Source organism: Andrographis paniculata, unplaced genomic scaffold (genome assembly GCF_009805555.1).
Source record: "Andrographis paniculata isolate CXL003 unplaced genomic scaffold, ASM980555v1 Contig32END, whole genome shotgun sequence".
Classification (NCBI taxonomy): domain Eukaryota; kingdom Viridiplantae; phylum Streptophyta; class Magnoliopsida; order Lamiales; family Acanthaceae; genus Andrographis; species Andrographis paniculata.
The window spans coordinates 1855349-1875249 of record NW_026137565.1 but is presented as its reverse complement, the minus strand read 5'-3'; the positions used below and the strand labels follow the sequence as shown (position 1 = coordinate 1875249).

Sequence of the window (19901 nt, the reverse complement as noted above, 5' to 3'; positions counted from 1 at the left end):
AATATTGGTATTATTTTGTAGAATACAAAATATTATGAATTATAAAAATACTATAAAATTTAAATATAACAATAAATTCAATATAAATTAAAAAAACAAAATATATATGATATATGTTATATATATAAATTGAGACACATGACAATTCTATTATTTTATTATTATTTTTTTTAAAAAAATTATGATGTGGTGCATCTCCTCCGGCTTTGCGAATGCTCTTGGTGGAAGAAAGGGAGTATTATTTATCAATAATATTTTTTTATAAAATAATTACATTAATTTTCTTACAAAATATTATATTAAATTCTTATTTTTTATTATTTCTAAAAATATTAAAATAGGAGTAACATTATATATACTACCCTCTCTTTCTCTTAGTTAATTTGTCCACTTTACTTGAAATACGGAATTTTAGTTGTTACGTAATTAGTAAGTAATAGAAAAATATATTAGTAAAAATAATTATGATATGGTAAAATAATTACAGATAAGATTAAGATAACTAAATAGTTTAATTAAAAAAATTATAAATAATGAATTTTAAATTGTGATGAAAGTATATCATTATATTCTTAAAAAAAAATAAATTATGTGAAACGAATGAAAATACAAATATTGAACAAATTATATGAGACGAAGAAATATATCTTTTACTATATAAAAACTAACCGAATATTTAAATACTTTCAAAACTTATATAAATAGAATAAAAAAACATATTTGAATTATTATGCAAATATATTAAACTGTGTAAAAAAAATAAATAAATAAATAAAAAAAGAGAGAGAGAAAAAAAAAAAATAAATCGTTCGTCTCAATACAATAGTCTTGTTTAGTATTTTTTTTCGTTATAAAACAATGGTCTTATTTCCATAAATAACCATATCACTGTATAACTACTTTTACTATTTCATTATTATTATACGATTGCCATTACCTTTTACATTAATATATTTATAAGGACAAAAATGTCTTTTATCTCTTTACTTTTTATCCACTATCAATATAATATTAATATTTTTTAAATTTTATGCCTAGTACATCAAATACTATAGTGTCGGGAACGGAAGGAGTATAAGGCTAATCATCAATATGTTATTAAAAATTGTGTACGTTGTGACAGCTTTAATTAGGAACTGTTTTGACTTTTTGTTATGCTGTTATGTTATTACAACTGCGATTATTGTAATAATAAAATACTAAATATTTTATTGTAAAAAATAAATTTTAAAAATAAAATAGGGCATAAGTAACGTGCAGCAAGTTGTATCGTATAAGTTTCCACGTTGTCTTTCCAAAATTAATAATAAGATTATGATTAACATATTTTAATATATATATATATATATAATATTTTGAGTAAATTATATTGTAATTTATAATATTCATTTCTATATATAATTTGTGCTATTTTTTATATTAATTATTTTTATTATAATAAAAAATTAATACTTTTAATGAAATATGAATGCGGTTTTATTTATAATAATTGAATTAAGAAAATATTGATTTCAAAATCACATATCATTATCAAAATCGCTCCTATTTTTCCAAAGCGACCACCAAAATTCCACACAAATAAAATAAAATAAAATAAAATAAAATGATTATTTTTTAATTCCACAATTAATTAAATTAATTGATTAGGTAATTGGAGAGAAAGCATTGACTATTTCAAACAGCCCAAAATTGAAACGCAGAGGAGAGGAGAGGAATCAACGGCTCCGATGATCCAACGGCTGACATTCTTCGGTTCCATTCATTCATGGCGCTCGTCAATGGATCCTCCACTTTCCTTCCATTACAATGCTCCCCGAATCCCAACTTCTTCCCCCGTTTTCTTTGTATTCATTCTCTACCATCTGTCAATCGATACGTACACAATTCCATACATGTATCTTCCTTTTTATAGCACCCTCTCTCGCCCTCAATTTCTACGAATTCATTGCTGATTAATTGGCGTCCTGTCCTGTCTTCGTTTTCCTTGCAGAGGCCTGGCTATTCTTGCCCAACATTCCTGCTCTGGTACGCCTCTGCTTTCCTTTTTCTGTTCAGGCATTTCGTCGAACACCTAGTGCTGGTCTGCTAGTTTTTCCCCCATTTTGTACTTGTTTGTTATTATCCTTGTATTTGTTTGAATTTTGGATATGTGACTTTTGCTGATGATGGATCAATGGTGTGCTTTAATTTATCAATTCTTTTTATTCGTTAACTAGTATTGAATTGATGTATGATGGATCAATACTTTCTCTGTGTTTCTTTCTGTATTGTAATCAATGGATTGCAACCTGTCTCTCCAATTCTTTTGATCATTGATGCTGCTATGTTTTCTTCTGTTCATTTAACAGTTTAAAAAGTTTCTCACTGATCAATCCTACAAATAACTTGAAGCTGGAAGCCATTGTTTGTCTCGATTTCGGGCATTATAGTTAGTAGCTACACAATCTTTGTAACATCTTAGACTTGCATCTTATGATACACATGTATATATACACACACATATGTTTCATCAGATGATGATTTTCGATTGTTTGTGGACCAGGTACAGATGGATTTCATGGAGAACAAACGTCGAAACCAAGTGACCAGGAAAATTCTCTTGGCTGCTGGACTAACTGCCCTTCTTGTTTTCATGCTTCGAAGATCTCCGGGTACCTCGTCCAAGGTTTGTGTTTTCCTCTCTTTTCTTAACTCATAACCAGTTTTTATTTAAATATCATCAGCCGTGTCGTATGCCTAATCGAATCGCTATGAACTGGCATAAGCATGAAGTAGATCCATTTTATAAGCCATTTCAATCTGATTCGGAAAACATGTCTTTACATTCATATAAATATGTACATTATATTTGTGTTATCTCCATCGCATCGTCTTGCTTGCATCGTTTCTATGTATTTTACCTCATAAAGTTTTGGACGTAATCGAACGTTCAACTTCGTGCTTTACTTTGTACCCTTTACCTAAAAGTTTATCTTCATAGGGAGAGATACAATAATATGTTTCTATAACGAGCTCGATCCAATCCCTAAAAAACAATTTTCGAATATGTGATTGACCAATGGGGAAAGAATGTTCCTAAGAGGATGTGCATGCCATTAATTGTGTATGCATAGGAAGTTTTTAATCTTGTCCTAGTTGTTGAAATTGCTCTATCGATGTACAGAAATGTCCTCGTTTTTATTTCCTTCTCACGCAATTTATCATTTTTAATATGTCTAGTTTTCGGAGCATGAGCCTGGTGTAACACATGTCTTGGTGACTGGAGGCGCTGGCTACATAGGCTCTCATGCTGTTCTTAGGCTCCTTAGAGACTCGTATCGTGTCACTATTGTGGTATGCATTTCTGAAGAAATGATCGATTCTTTTTCATTTTTCACATGAGTTTCTTATCATCGAGATTATGCTTTTCTAAACATGTGTAACATGATCAGGACAACCTTTCTCGTGGAAATATGGGAGCTGTTAAAGTCCTGCAGGGGCTCTTCCCCGAACCCGGGAGGCTTCAGTTTATATATGGCGATCTTGGAGATGCAGCAACTGTATCCTTTTCAACATTTCAGCTCCTATTAATCTCTATAATTCTGTCCTAGTCGATTTTGGAAGACTACTTAGCAAGTGGAATGATTAATAGTATGTGTAAGTTACGAGCTTCGATTGGTTCTCACTAATTTGTAACAACATGATATTGATGATTGTGGATCGAGAATGTTTCCGAAATTTTTTCAACGAAAGTTATCTTGGATGAAGTTTCCTTAGCTTTCAAAATCAGGTAAACAAAGTATTCGCGGAGAATGCTATCGATGCTGTGATGCACTTTGCTGCAGTTGCATATGTCGGAGAAAGCACAGCTGAGCCTCTACGGTATGCACTCTCTTCAACCTCTAAATACCTCACAATCCCTTCATTTATGAGACTTTGATTTCTTGTTTCTCTTAAAAAAAGGATTCGATTGACGGGATTTTGATGTTATACGGAAATTAAAAGAATGCATCTTAGTCATTCCTGCCTACTCTTACGCTTGCGGTGCAGGTACTATCACAACATCACATCAAACACCTTGTTGATCGTGAAGGCGATGGCAGCACACGGCGTCAAGACTTTGATATATTCGAGTACTTGTGCTACATATGGAGAACCCGAGAAAATGCCCATAATCGAAACCACTCCTCAAGTGAGCAAATACATAAGGGTTATAGATAAGTTAGCTACCCGTAAACTTTATGCTTTTCAATATTCCTCGTGTGAAAATAATATACACACAATTATTCCACTTAGGGCAAATGATATTGCTTTTTCGAAATACAAATTTTTTGCACAATGCTTGAAGAAAAATGCGAACTTCATCGGCGTCTGATTTTTTATGCGAAAACATGATAGTTTTGAAGTTCTTTTGTTTGAGTCGATTCGATGGCTTAACATGTAAATGCTCTTTAGGTACCGATTAATCCATATGGAAAAGCCAAGAAAATGGCGGAAGATATCATTCTCGACTTTTCGAAAACATCTGACATGGCTGTCATGATCTTAAGGTTAGTTCATCCTTTGTAAAAGTTTCGGTGTTTTTAGTTTTTAACGATGATGCATATAAATTAAACAAACTTGTTGTGATCAGATACTTCAATGTGATTGGATCCGATCCCGAGGGGAGATTAGGAGAATCCCCGAGACCTGAACTTAGAGAACAAGGGAGAATATCGGGAGCTTGTTTTGATGCTGCGAGAGGAATAATTAACGGCTTGAAGGTATGTACGTACTAAGTCATGTCATTCGAACATACATAATCAAGGCAGATATTTATTGTGCGAAAATTAATAATATATAGTATGTATTGATATATATATATATGTTGATACAGATACGTGGGACAGACTACCCGACCTCGGACGGGACTTGCATACGAGACTACATTGATGTAACCGATCTAATAGACGCCCACGTCAAAGCTTTAGCCCATGCAAAGCCTGCAAATGTCGGAATCTACAACGTTGGCACGGGAAAAGGTTACATTTGAACACTGTGATTAGTACAATAATCTGTTTTTGCTTTTTGGTCTCGTAAGATTGGTTGATCTCCATTACAGGGAGCTCGGTGAAAGAATTCGTGGAGGCGTGCAAGAAGGCGACGGGCGTAAAGATAAAGGTGGAGTTCCTCCCGCGGCGACCGGGCGACTATGCTGAGGTGTACAGTGACCCGTCGAAGATTTGGAACGAGCTCGGGTGGAAGGCCAAGTATACGAATCTGGAGGAGAGCTTGTCGATCGCGTGGAAATGGCAGAAGGCTCACAGGAATGGCTATGGTGGTTGAATCCGATGGGAGTGAATGTTCTTCTGCCATGCTTAGCTTGCAGGAGAATGAAGAATATATATATATATATATATATATATATATAGGTTGTGTTGAGGAAGGGAGGAAGGGGAAGGAAGAAAGGAAGTTGCAGAGATGGATGAATGAACGAAGATAGGGTAGGGTAGTGTTGTAGTTAATTAAAGATGTAAACATTGGATTGGATATTTGGATTATTTGATTGAATCGAAATAAAACAACCAATCTGCTGTCTTACTTTACACTGGAATCCACGTATTTTGGTGGATTTTACCACAAGTTTTTACTATACAAACTATTTTTTTTTAAAAAAATATCATATTGAACAATTATTATTTTTTTTATATTATACTATAAATTTATTTTATATTCAAAATATTACATCAACCTCTATTTATATCACATCTAAAAATTATTCAAATTCAATTTTTTACTATTTAAAAATCTAAACAAAAAATCTAAAACCCACAAACAAACACACCCAGGTGTTTTTTTTTATTTTTTATTTTTTTTACTTTTTTAAAGGCATAGTCACGTAAGTAGCTTTCTATCCGTTACCGGTTCTATTTTCTTGCCCTGAAGCGGCTAACTTCACGTACATGATTCGTAGCATCAACAACATTTTTGCATTAAAAAAAAGAACTTTCTTTAAAAGAAATGGTAGCTTGATATGAGACATGATGGAGTCAGGTATTGATATCAAATAGGCTTGAAAGCAATGTTCACAGCTTAAGCCAAAGAGGATTTGGAATATGCACTTGAGAAAACCGAATCAGAATTTGAAGGGGAGGGGAAGCTTTCATTGCTTTCTTCCACAAAGGAACACCAGTAGCCTTTTGTAGAATTGAGCAATAAAGAGCTAAGACTATTCGCATCGAGCGCATCTCCTGCCACATCACTATTTTTTTAAAAAAAATAAAAATAAAAATTGAGAGATATTTTGCCTCCCAGCATTTCTGCAGCATCTGTGCAGAGATGCTAAGAGATGTTATCCAATTGCCAATTGGGACACATGACACTTATGTGTATATATATATATAAATATGATATATATTATATATGTTTTATTTTTATAATTTATATTAATTTATTGTTATATTTAAATTTTGTAATATTTTTATAATTCATAATATTTTGTATTCTACAAAATGATACCAATATTGAATATATTTTATGGATTTAAATTTTAAAATATATAAATACAAATATTATATAATTCTATTGAACAAGTCAATATTAATAAATTTAATTTAATTTATTAAATAAAATATAATTATAAATTTTAAAGTAATTAAATAATATAAAATTATATTAAACAATAAATATATTTAGTTTATAATGAATTATACATACATAATTAATAATAAGATATTAATATAAAATAAAAGACAGGATAATTTGAATAACATAAGAACAAAATACATATAATTTAAATAATATTTAAAACAACTCTTCGAACAATTTAGCCTTAACAAGTAGATCCTGCTCCGTCAAATTATCTTTCTCCACTAGTGTTCGATAAAATTTCATTTTGACAATACGCTCATTGCTTTTGATTTTTTCTTCATTCAGTTGTGTCATATGAGCAAATTGTGATGCAACTTCTTTACTTTGAGCTCGTAGTACTTCAAAATCATTGGAGGAAAATGAATTTGAAGATTTCTTCGGTGCCCATTTGCCTTTATTTTTACACGCTTTCACACCCGGATGACGAATTGAGGGAGATTCTTTTACTCCATCACTATGTGGTGATGTTGAATTTGAATTAGACGAGTATCCACCATCTTAATTAATTTTAGTTCTCTTCGGGCCAACTCCACTGTCATAAGATGCTTCATTGACAACATTTGTACCATGATGACTGGTACTACATTTTGGCTCAAGTTTTAATTCACGCCAAGCGTGTACATAAATAAATGTTTTCTTACAATATGCAGAATATATTTGATGTGTCTTATTCAAGACATCATCAATAGATTCTCCGCTCATTTTTTATTGGTTAGCTTGTTGAAAGCACCCAACAAATTTTGAAACGGCTTTATTTATCTTTTGCCAACGATTCTTGCATTGGTTTACACATCTTGACACCCATGCTTCAGATTTGTTATCATTAAAATATTGAATTTTTTTTTCCAAAAAGTAGTACGTTTTTTATCGGTGCCTATTAGTGCATATTTGCTTGTGTTAAGCCATCTACTAATAAGAAGCAAATCTTCTTCATGAGTTCACTTTCTTTTGGTCTCTGTCGTTGGAACAATGATTTGTACGTTATCTTCATCTTGTTGATTGGATTGTGTGCAAAATTTAGGAATACTTTCCATTTGTATATTTTGCGTAAACCTATCGATGATGGATGAAATGGACCTTGAAATGATTGGAAGTTTTGAGGATATGATGTACCTACAAAAGGTTGAAAAACTTGAGGATAATAGTAGTATGGAGGAATAGAAAAATATAATGAAGCGTAGAAATTTGGGACAGATGTTTAAAAATTTTGAGTAACATTAGGATTGAAAGAGTTTTGCGAACAATCTTGATTTCCAAGCATGTTCGTAAAACTTTGAAATGAAAAAAGCTTTTGAGAATTGGAAGATTTTTGAGAGTTTTGCTCCATTGTTAAAACTAAAATGTAGTATAGTGGGAGAAAATATAAAGATCTTTGATGAAAGTTTGTGTGTTTTCTTTTGTAAAATGCAAACATATTTATAGAAAAATTTAGACACTCTATAACTTATATATTAATTATATATATTATGTCTTGTTAAATCAAATCAATTTATTTTTGGCTTGTTTAATTTTTTAAAATGCATTGTTATATCACATCACAATATTTACTTGTATAATTGTAGTAGTGATTTCAAGTTTTGTCTTGTTGAGCTTTATTAATTGTATTGTTAGATCACATCATAATTTGTTATTGTACTAGATAGGTTTGAACATAGTTGATTATTGTACTAGGTAGCTTTAAATACACTTGCATTGTTATATCACATTGTTGTACTATTTATCTTTGAAAACACTTGCATTGTTAGATCACATTATAGTTTATTATTGTACTAAATAGCTTTTTAAACACACTTACATTGTTATATCACATCATTAGTTATTATTGTATTATGTAGATTTAAATACACTTGCATTGTTATATCACATCACTATTATTACGTATCATCAAATTTATTTTATTCTTGTACTATTTATTTACATATTTTTAAATATATTATTATTATTATCATTTCACATCATTATCCTATATATATATTATCCAATGTTATATTATATATTTATACATAATAGATGAATATTATATTTATAGTTTACCTTCTCCTTCTATAGATGTGATTTACTTGCAAAATAAATAGAATAAAAAATATTGGTAAAATATATCAAAAAATAAATGAATATTATGTGTTACATTTTTCTTCTTCAAGATCGTAATTTATCTTCAAAACAAATAAATAGAAAATATCTACAAAATATATTAAAAATAAAATTTATCCAGAATTGATTAACCAAAATTAAAAATAAAAGCAATTTTCTAAGAAAGAACGCATTTGAAAATAAATATAGTACGACGTAGAAGAGAGAGTCACCAAATCATTGCCGAGCTTTCGTGGGACTTGCAACACACCTTTCCGAAATCCAACGCAGGAGACTAGTCGCCCGATATTTTGATTTTGCTAAATTGTTGAGAGAATACGCATTCGTATTACAGTATTTTGCAAAATATGATACACAAGCTGAATTTAAAAACAAAATTAAGAAACTACCCCACTATCCCATTATTTAAAAAAAAAAAACTGTAATTGAATAGCTAAAGTTATATATATATATTTTTGAAAAAAATCTATTAAAAAACCCCCCAAAAAAGGAGATTGGAGAAATTAGAAGTGTGAGACCCACACCCTTTGCTATAGTTAGAGCTGTCAAAAAGGCTAACGGAGCGGATTAGCCCACAACCACTATAACCCGCAAATAAGCGGGTTATTTGCGGGCCAGCCCACGGCGGGGCGGTCTAAAATTTAATGAACCCAACCCAACCCACTTGCGGGTGGCGAGCCAAGCGGGCAAACCCGCGGGCTTTTTACAAATATTTAAAACTATATTTATTATAATTAAATATCTAAAAATTAAATAAAAATTATTATATTGTAGAATTGAAATAATAAATATTTCAAAAAACAAATAACATTAATTAAGTAACACAATTCCAATTTTCACCATCCAAATTGGCAAATATAATAGTTTCAAAATTAAAATTAATTAATCATATCGTTATTAAAATATTCTTCATTTTCTTCTTGTTCATCTTCACTGATATGCAACATAGTAGGCCATTCGACTTACATGAGTGTCTTATTTCTCATGCAATCATCATTATCATCATCATCATCGTCGTCATCGTCATCACCATCTCCATCACCATCATTATCAATATCATCTACGAATAAAATAAATTAGAGTAATATAGAAAAATATAACATAAAACATTTATTTAAATATTTATTATATAATATAACTTACCAATAGAAAATTCATGCAATCAATTATGTGCGCAAATCAAAGTTTGAATTTTCCGAGGAACCATAGAACTTCTGTACTTTGTGAGAATACGACCACCAATAGAGAAAGCTGATTCAGATGCAACTGTTGTAATAGGAATAGATAGTATGTCACATGCCATCGATGCAAGCTCATGATGTCGATGACTTTGACATTTTCAATAGTCCAACACATTCATATCTTCATATTGATCATACTCCAAAACTCCTTCTTCTAAATATATATCTAGTTGATTTTCTCCGGAACTTCTTGTGGTCTGATTCACAAAAACTTTCAGTTCCTACATAAATATTAAATATTACGTACGAAATTAAACTGATGTTTACATAAAAAAAAAGAACTGCAATAAAATAATAATAATAATAATAATAATAATAATAATAATAGAGTACTTACATTAAAGAGCATTTTATTTTTTTCATTGACTTCTCCAATGTGAAATGCATGCAAATAAGAGGACGGCTGAGGTTGTGATGAACTTGAGTTGGTAGCATTATTGTAACCTTAAAAAATTTTATATAGTTTACTCTTCACAAGTGCTACATTTTCTTGACATTTCACAAAATCACTTTCAACATTTGAATAAAAAAAATCAAACGATTGCGATTTTATTCGAGGGTCAAGAACAGCTCCAAATGCAAGCACAATACTGTAATTCCCCCATACTTGTCAAATTTTGCAATCATACTTGACAAGTTATTTCTTAACAAACATTGAATTTTCCACACTTGCATAAAATACAAGTTTGATGTGGGATAAGATTAGAGCTGTTAAACGAACCGAGCCGTTCGTGAACTCGGCTCTGTTCGGCTCGATTCGGCTCGGTTAAAGCTCGTTCGTGAACCTTAACGAGCCGAGTCGAACAACATAAACAAGCTCGTTTGGTTAACGAACGAGCCCGAGCTTTGTTCGCGAACGTTCGTTTAAATAATATATTTATTATAAATATTATATATACATATAAAATTATAATTTATAAATAAATAAAATATTAATTTAAATATATAAATAAAATAAGTTTAAATTTTCTTTATAATTTATATATAAATTTAAAAATATAAGACAAACGAGCTCGAACGAGCTCGAACGAGCTTAATCGAGCCTAAACGAGCCGAACACGAACACGAGCTCAAACAATAAAAATTCTTAACGAGCCGAGCTCGAAAGCTTAACGAACAAGCCCGAGCCTTGTTCGCGAACGTTAATGAACACTTAAAATTTGGCTCGGCTTGGCTCAGCTTGGATCGTTAACAACTCTAGATAAGATGAACCAGAAATCAACTTGGTCATGTCATAAAATGGCTCAAGAAAATTGCATAACTTCTCACCCTTTTCCCATTCCTTATTCCTCATTTGAAGGACATAATTTGTATCCACTGTCTTTCAATTGGAGGGAAACAAAAGCTATTTTTGTACTTAATAGCACTATCCAACATCAAGTACGTTGAATTCCATAGAGTGCATACATCATTCCTCAAACCAATAGTAGTATCAATATCTTTAATTCCTCTTACACACTCCTGAAATACTTTCATCCGACCTTCCGAACCTTTAACATATTTCACAGATTCTCTTATTTTACTCAAAGCTATCGCACCAACTTTTAAACCATCTTGCACAATAAGATTCAATATATGAGTCGAATAACGAATGTGAAAAAATTCACCTCCACACAATAAATTATCATTCATAGAGAGATGATCTTTCAAAATACTTTGCATAGTATCATTACTCGATGCATTATCTAATGTCAAAGAAAATATTTTTTCTTCAATTCCCCATTCCCTTAAAAACTCCAATACTTTTGCAGCTGATTCAAGTCCAGTGTGTGGAGGGGGAAGTGATCAAAATTTAATATCTTACTATTCAACTTCCAATTTTTATCAACAAAATAAGCAGTCAAACAAAATATAGCCCTTGCCCATACATGCAGTCCACACATCAGAAGTTAAACAAATGCGATGTTGAATGTTAGCCAGAACTTCTTTAAATTTAGCATTTTCCTTTAAATACAACTTATGAATATCAGAAACAACAGTGTTTCTAGATATAACATGAAGAGTGAGAAATGCATACTTTAAAAGATCTTTGATACCATCATATTTGACAAAAGAAAAAGGCATATTGTGCTTGACAACTGCAGTAGCTATAAAATCACGCACAATATTTGGATTAGCCTTTTTACTTTTCAGCTTTACATCAACATCAACTATCATTTGACCAATATCATGGTATTTCAACTTTTTGCATATTTTCATGTGACGCCTCAATGTAGAAGTTCCATATTTTCTTCCCCAACTTTTATATATTTTCTTACAACTCTTGCATTCACAAAGAGTATTGTCTCCTTCTCTTTATTTTTTTTATAAAAAAATTCTAAACATCAGAATCTTGTCTAATTTTTATCTTTTTGTCATTTGAAATAGCCTTAGAACTTCCCATTTCATGTTCTATATTCATATTCACCTTTTGATGCGTTGAATGAAAATCTGAAAGTAGTATAAATTCAAAATTAAAAATATATAAATTGAAAATAATATTTACCTTTAAAGGTAAAGTCATAAACATATATTTTTAAAAAATAATATAAAAAAAAATGTATAATTTTAGAACTAATCAAATTCTTCATAAACACATAATATAATTTCAATAAAAGAACAAAAAAAAAAATGCATTCAACAATCCTTAGAAGAATTTACAAAGCAAAAAGAAATAGAATATCATTTAAATTTTTCAATAAATCAAAAACCAACCAAGTAAACTATAACTAACAAATTCAATCTCTGGATATCATCTACTACGATTAAAAAGAAAGAAAATATTAAATAATTTAGCAATAAATAAAATTTAAACTTACAAATTTCTTAAGAGCCAAAATCCACAAAAACGCAACGATCAAGATGAAAAGAAAAAAGGCAGCGGGGGCGGCTAGGAGAGTAAGAGGCGGCGGCGGCTAAGAAAGTGGATTTGCAAATTTGGAACTTTAAAGTTTTATGAACATAAAATAAAAGATTTTAATATTATAATTAATTAATTACTAGATTTAAGTGTTTACGTAATTTAATCCAAAATATTTTAGGAAAACTGTTATAAGATATATGAATTAAATTATATTATATTGAAAATAATATAGTATAATTAAATAATTATAATATAAATAATAATAATTAATTTATTATAATTTGTATATTGTTAGCCCGCTGGAAACCCACCCCGCCGCGAGCTAACCCACTTTCAACCCGCGGCCCACGCGGGTTGGCCCATTTAGGCCCCCATTTTAACGGGCCTAAAAAATTATAACCCGACCCTCTTTAAAAGTGAGGCGGGGTAGGCCAACCCAACGGGCTAAGCCCATTTTGACATAGTGAGCAACTTGAATATATGATCGAGTAACTTTGCTTGAGTCATTGAAAGCATCCGGTAACTGATTTGCTATATTTTTCAAATGTATAATGCGTTGAACTTCTAATTCACACTGCTTTGTATGAGGATCGGAAAAAATCAATGGGATTTTCCAATAATATTCCTTTTCGGTTCATTTTTGTTTCCCCCTAATGTTGAAAAATATGATTCGTCAAAATGACAATCTGCAAATCTTGTAGTGAATAAATCACCCGTCATAGGTTCAAGATACTTTATAATTGAAAGTGTTTCATATCCAACATAAATGCCTAATCTAGGTTGAGGACCTATTTTTGTACGTTTGGGGGGTGGAATAAGAACATAAACAACACATCAAAAAAATACGTAGATGAGATATATTTCGTTCGTGACCAAATACTAATTGCATTGGGGAAAAACTATGATATCTTGTCGGCCTTATTCTTATAAGTGTTCTTGCATGTAAGATTGCATGCCCCAGCTGAAACGGGCAATATAGACCTCATCAGTTTGGTCTAGAAGTCAATTGCAATATTTTAATAAGTGATTCTGCTAGCCCATTTTGTGTATGAACATGAGCAACTAGGTGCTCTATATTAATTCCAATCGACATACAATAATCATCAAATGCATTCGATGAATATTCAATAACATTATCTAGACGTATGGTCTTAATTGGATTATCGGGGAATTGTGCCCGTAACTTAATAATTTGGGCAAGCAATCTCGCAAATACCATATTGCGAGTATATAATAAACAGACATGGGACCATCTTGTAGAAGCATCAATAAGCACCATAAAATATTAAAATGACCCACTTGGTCCACATATATCCCCATGTATTCTTTAAAAAAATGTAAGTGACTCAATACCTACTTTAGCCAGCGATGGTCTGGTTATCAATTTTCCCTTAGTGCATGCAATACAAGTTGACTTATTTGACTTTAACACTTTTTGAACTTTTAATGAATGGCCATGCGAGTTCTCAATTATTCGCCTGATTATTATACTATCAAGATGCCTAAGGCAATCGTGCCATATTTGAAAATCGGTAGTCTTTTGATCTACCGTGAGGTGTGTTTCAACAAGACCTAATCCGGCATAATATAAACCAGTAGAGAGTGATGATAATTTTTCGATGATGCATTTCTTTTTATCAATAATATTGGTGATCAATAAAAATACAACATCGGTATCACTCATAGTTTCAATGTGATAACCATTTTTTCTAATGTCATAAAAGCTCAGTAAATTTCTTCGAGCTTTAGTGGCCAACAGTATATATTGTATCACAATTTTTGTCCCTGCGGGGAGAAATATAATGGATTCTTTAGAGCCTTCACTGACACTTATTGTATTGACATTTTTCATTTCTTTTTTCAAATGAGAGAAATATTTTTCGTGTTTCAATATAATATGTATCGTTGCACTGCCAATGGAACACATATTTGTATCATTTTGATTGACATCAATATTTAATAAAAGCAAATATAAATATTATAAAATGCATTACAAAAAGGTAAATATGCAATAAGTTAAAGATTACAAAATATAAAATAGCATAATGTAAAATGACATAGTATGTCTGTCACTGGGTGTTTGCTGGATCTACGAAAAAATCCTCTATATCAAGAAACATTGTGTTGTAATCCAGAAGAACATCATCGGGGTCGTCATCATTATCAACGTGATTAATCTCGACCTCCTTCCCCTTTTTCTATAGTGAGGTTTGATAAAGATCAGCTAGGTGTTTGACTGTTTTGCAGGTATTGACCCAATGAAATTCAATGTCATACTGATTACAAATGCCGATTTGTCTCTTTTTTTGTTTAGCCTTTTCGGTTATATCCCCATATGGGGGTTTACTTTGCATCTTGTTAATATTAAAATTGCGGTGATTGTATGGAGTATATTGACCGTATTGACTCTCATGACCGCGACCACGTCCACGGACTCGTTCAGAAAATGTTACATTCGCTTCAGGGAACGGATTGGAACCAGTGGACCGGGATTGATGATTTTTCATCAGTAACTCATTATTTTGCTCAGCTAATAAAAAACATGCAATAAGCTGTGAGTACTTTTGAAAATTTTTCTCACAATACTACTGTTGCAGCACAACATTATAAGTATGAAAGGTAGAGAGAGTCTTTCCCAATTTATCATTCCTGGTAACAATTTCTCCGCAGAGTTTCAATTGAGATGTAATCTAAAGGATAGCAGAGTTGTACTCTATAACAGTTTTAAAATTCTGCAACAGCAGGTTAAGCCAATCGTGTTGGGCTTTCGGGCTTTCAAGTGCCCAAATTTGTCCCTTAATTCATTCCACAAATCAAGTGGATCTTTCACCGTTAAATATTCAGACTGTAAAGGAATGTCCAAATTATGACAAATGAAAATAATAGCCTTGGCCCGATCTTGGCTTGTAGCCGTATTTTCACTGGAAATTGTATGAACAAGGCCCATAGAAATCAAATGCATTTTTACATCCAGGGACCAAGTAAAAAAATTATTGTTGATGACACTCATAAGGTTTAAAAGAAAATTAGCCAATATTTTCTATAGGGTAGAAAATACATAATAGATAGTATAAAAATAAAATAGAGCCTTCGTGCTCATAATCTGTTGTGTAATAATAATAATATAATATAATATTGGTAAGTAAATTTATACATATATACAGGTGTTCTAATATATAATATATATGTATATTGTAAATATATATTAATATATATTTGTTTATATAAGGCATTATGCATATATATATATTAGATAGAATATACAGTAATGTAATTAATGTAGAAAGATGGAGCGAGATAGAGAGAGAGCTGAAAGAGCTGTAAACAAGGAGAATTCATTACATCCAAGTACATTAAGGTATACATATATATATATATATATTTTTTCAACCAATGACAAACATCCATACCTAGTTTAAGTATCTGCAAACAAAATGCTACGTAGTGCATTTGTGTACAATATATTTAAGAGATATCATGATTGTACAATTTTCATACAATTGGATGCTATTTTTATACGGTTGGATGCTAATAAATTCCTTATAATTAGGGATAACAATAATTCCGGATAGTCTAAATTTCGACCTAGACTCGGTCTATTTATTTGGAATCAATTTTAATTATCGAGTATCGGATCGAGTATGGATATGGTATGAGTAGGATATTGTATGTTTTAATCGGGTTGATTCTACTTGGAATCGGACTCAAATTAGACCCGATCAATATATTAATAATATAGCAATAATATTTAATAAAAAATAATTTTTAACGATATAATTACATAAAAAATATACTTTTTTAGTTTTATTTATTTATTATAATTTTTCAAATCAAATATATAAATTTTGATATATATCAGGTCTGAGTCCGAATTCAGGTTCAAGTCTGAGTTAAATTTTTGAAAATTACAAAGGTATTTCGGATTTGCCAGGTTCATTAGGTTTTATTGGGTATAGTTTGGATTGAATCCGAATATAGTCGGGTCCGAGTATAATTGGATTTGATTCGAATATCGGGTCTAAAAATGTGTATATGGGTCGAATCTTGTGTCCGACTGGACCTGACCTATTTTCATCCTATATAATCCATATGTCTATTAACTCGATGGACAATTGTAAATGAATTATACAGTTTTATCAACTTTGGAAGTAGAACACATTTTGGAGAAAATTTTCAAATGGTCATTTAAGTTTTTAAAGTTTGCTAGGGTGTGTTTGTTTGGAAGTTTGGATTTTAGATTTGAATTTTTTAGGATTTTAAGAAAGAATTTTTGAGTTGTGTTTGTTCGAGGGTTTGAATTTTGTAATGATTATGTTAGAAGAAGTCATTATTTTATTGAAAAAATATTAATGTGATAGTTTGAATTAAATGATATTTAAATATTATTAAAAAATTATGAGTAATTATTGAAAGTAATATTTGATTTGATATATATAATTTTGTTTTATTTTTGTTTTGTTTTATTTTTGCTTTATTTTTTTTTTTTTTTTGTTTTGTTTTGTTTTTTTTTTTTTCTTTTATCTATTTGTTAGTGCAAGTAGATTATCCTTGAGCAAATATGCTTAAACTTTAGAGTTATCTCAAGTGAACTCCTAAAAAAAATAAAATAATACACATTGGTAAGATAAGTAGTTTACTCAATCTTTTTAATCTCTATTCAGCACTGGGGATATCATATCTATTTGACTTAGGAATGCAATGTTTACATTGCACTCCAAAGATCTGCCAACTGCTAAGCACCTCAACAGTCTATCAACAACTATGAGTTGTCAGTAGGCCAACTCAATGGGAATATAACATGCCAAAATACCATGGGAATATCACACGCCAATACTGAAACAACAACACGTATGAATGTGTCATTCCTTGATACCAAGACTGAAATATACTAAAAACAAGTATAAATATTTTTCTTTGCGGAAGTCATAAAATATTTTTACCAACACCTACAATTACTTCAAAATATGGAATTGTCAAAGGGTCATTACGCTGTGTAATCATTATTTTGGAAAATATACGATCCCAAAGGTCATGCATACTCAATAAAATTCTCATCCCTATAATATATCAAGTCGATAAAGGTCTAGAATATAACTATGTATAGAATAAACCAATAACATCAACAAAAGTTGAGTAAGGAATTAAATAGGAAATGCATGAAATAAATTACCGAAAAAAAGTGATAGCCAAGCAACAACTACAACAAAACAAAATTCACGTCTCACTCAATTAATCAACCGACTTGTCAAACAATAACTAACTCTAGCCAAATCTATGATTCATACGATTATTAATTATCTCTCCAATCAATGGTTAAGTTTAGCCAAATCTATGACTCACACAATTCATCAATGGATTTAACAATCAACGGATAAGTCGAGCCAAATCCATAGTTATCAAAATTTATCAATTAACTTGACAATCAACGGCTACATCTAGCCAAATTCACGGTTTACATAATTCACCAATTGAATTTTCAATCAACAGATAACTCGAGACAAATCTACGATATACACAATTTATAAATTGACTTGACAATAAATGACTAAGTCTAGCCAAAGTCATGGCTTACATAATTTACCAATTGACTTTCCAATCAATGACTACGTCTAGCCAAATCCACGGCTAACACAGGTTATCAATCGACTTTCCAATCAACGACTAAGTCTAGCCAAATTGAGGAATCATACAATTCATCAATCGACTTGTCAATCAACGGCTAAATCTAGCTATATCAATGGCTTACACAATTCAAAACTTGACTTGCCAATCAACGACTAAGTTTAGCCAAATTCACGGCTTATACAATTTACTAATTGACTTTCCAATCAACGATATCAATAACCCAATAAATAGTTTATCATATACACTATATACCACATCAACTTTTATTAGCAATTAGTATTATTATATTACAATGAATTCACCATCTATCACATGCAAAGACATAATCATAATACTTTATTCAATTTCGGAACTTAGTCAGATGACCTATTCGTTTCAAGCGTGCATAATTTAACTTTTTACTTTAACCGTAGACTTATCACACCAACACTATAACAAAATGTCTAATTAGTTACAATATCTTTAGCTATAGAATATTTTTGTAGTTAAAAATGTGTCATTAAGAAACAAAACAATTTTATCGCTAAAAATACATGATGCAAGACCTTCGCATCTTATTTAGAATTTGGAGAATCTCTGACTCTGCTACATATCGTTTGATCATCCCATTTGAACCATTATTGAAAAAAAATAAGGTTTCTCTAAATAATAATTCTTCTCCATATACTAACAAGATACTTTCGTCCCTTGAAGCTTAATGCTGATGCAAGTTTTCTAATAGTAAGACAATTAGCTATGTTTGCAAACTATGGCTACTTTGACTGCACAAGGAACAATTTTTTTTTTTTTTTTTTAATGAGAAAATAATTCATTTATACATTTTATGCATTCCTCTAGTTGTATGAGTCTGCTAAGGTAATTTGTGACATAAATTTCCTTGACCTTTTCTATATTTGATCTCAATGTTTAACTCTTGGAGTAGCATAACCCACCAAATGAGGCGAGGTTTGGACTTCATTTTCTCCATCGAATACTTTATAGTTGCATAATCAGTGTAAGTAATAGTCTTGCTCTAAATAAGGTATTGCTTAAATTTTTCGAAAGTGAAGCCAATAACTAGCAGGTCTTTCTCATTTGTAGTGTAATTCCTTTGAGTGCAATCCAATGTCTTGTTGGCATATATAGTACATGACAATGTGTTTTGAATTCACCTTTTGGACCAAGACAACTTTGACGGCATAGTCACTCGCGTCCATCATCAGTTCGAATAGCTCGCTCCAATAAGGTGCATAGATAATAGACGAAGTTGTGAGCTTGCCGTGAGCAATTGCGGGATGTTATTGAAATTCTGATGGATTTTTTTAGAGAACCCAACATATCCTATAAAGCTTTGCACAAAACTTTTCAGTTTTTCAAGTTGTTATTTTCTCAATTAAAATAATATTGGATACGTCAAATTCTGTTTAATTAGCGAGATTTTATAATATAAGGCAGTTTTTTCATTTACCATAAAATTACACTTTTCTTAGTTGAGCACAAAAGTGACACTC

At 30.9% G+C, this 19901-nt stretch overlaps 1 protein-coding gene across 3 annotated transcripts; it reads left to right on the top strand.

Annotated features, from left to right (window-relative positions):
• Positions 1–1699: 1699 nt before the first annotated feature.
• Positions 1700–5546, top strand: LOC127247120 (UDP-arabinose 4-epimerase 1-like). 3 transcript variants are annotated; one of them, XM_051268837.1, is made up of 11 exons: positions 1700–2025; positions 2349–2428; positions 2543–2665; positions 3220–3333; positions 3432–3539; positions 3770–3861; positions 4030–4171; positions 4435–4529; positions 4613–4742; positions 4856–5000; positions 5081–5546. In XM_051268837.1, exons 3-11 carry the CDS (start codon positions 2549–2551, stop codon positions 5302–5304), a joined length of 1167 nt encoding a protein of 388 aa, XP_051124794.1. In that variant the 5' UTR covers positions 1700–2025; positions 2349–2428; positions 2543–2548; the 3' UTR covers positions 5305–5546. The 3 variants fall into 3 exon arrangements, with proteins under 3 accessions (XP_051124794.1, XP_051124795.1, XP_051124793.1); XM_051268838.1 differs by lacking the exon at positions 2349–2428 and having other exon boundaries at positions 2549–2665; XM_051268836.1 differs by lacking the exon at positions 2349–2428 and having other exon boundaries at positions 1701–2025; positions 5081–5545.
• Positions 5547–19901: the final 14355 nt, after the last annotated feature.

Bases quoted from the DNA above. Each gene is read 5' to 3' on its own strand.
- LOC127247120 (XM_051268838.1), top strand. From the start codon at position 2,549: ATGGATTTCATGGAGAACAAACGTCGAAACCAAGTGACCAGGAAAATT. The intron at 2,666-3,219 runs GTTTGTGTTTTC...TAATATGTCTAG, and splicing joins CTCCGGGTACCTCGTCCAAG to TTTTCGGAGCATGAGCCTGG. The intron at 4,530-4,612 runs GTTAGTTCATCC...TGTTGTGATCAG, and splicing joins ATGGCTGTCATGATCTTAAG to ATACTTCAATGTGATTGGAT.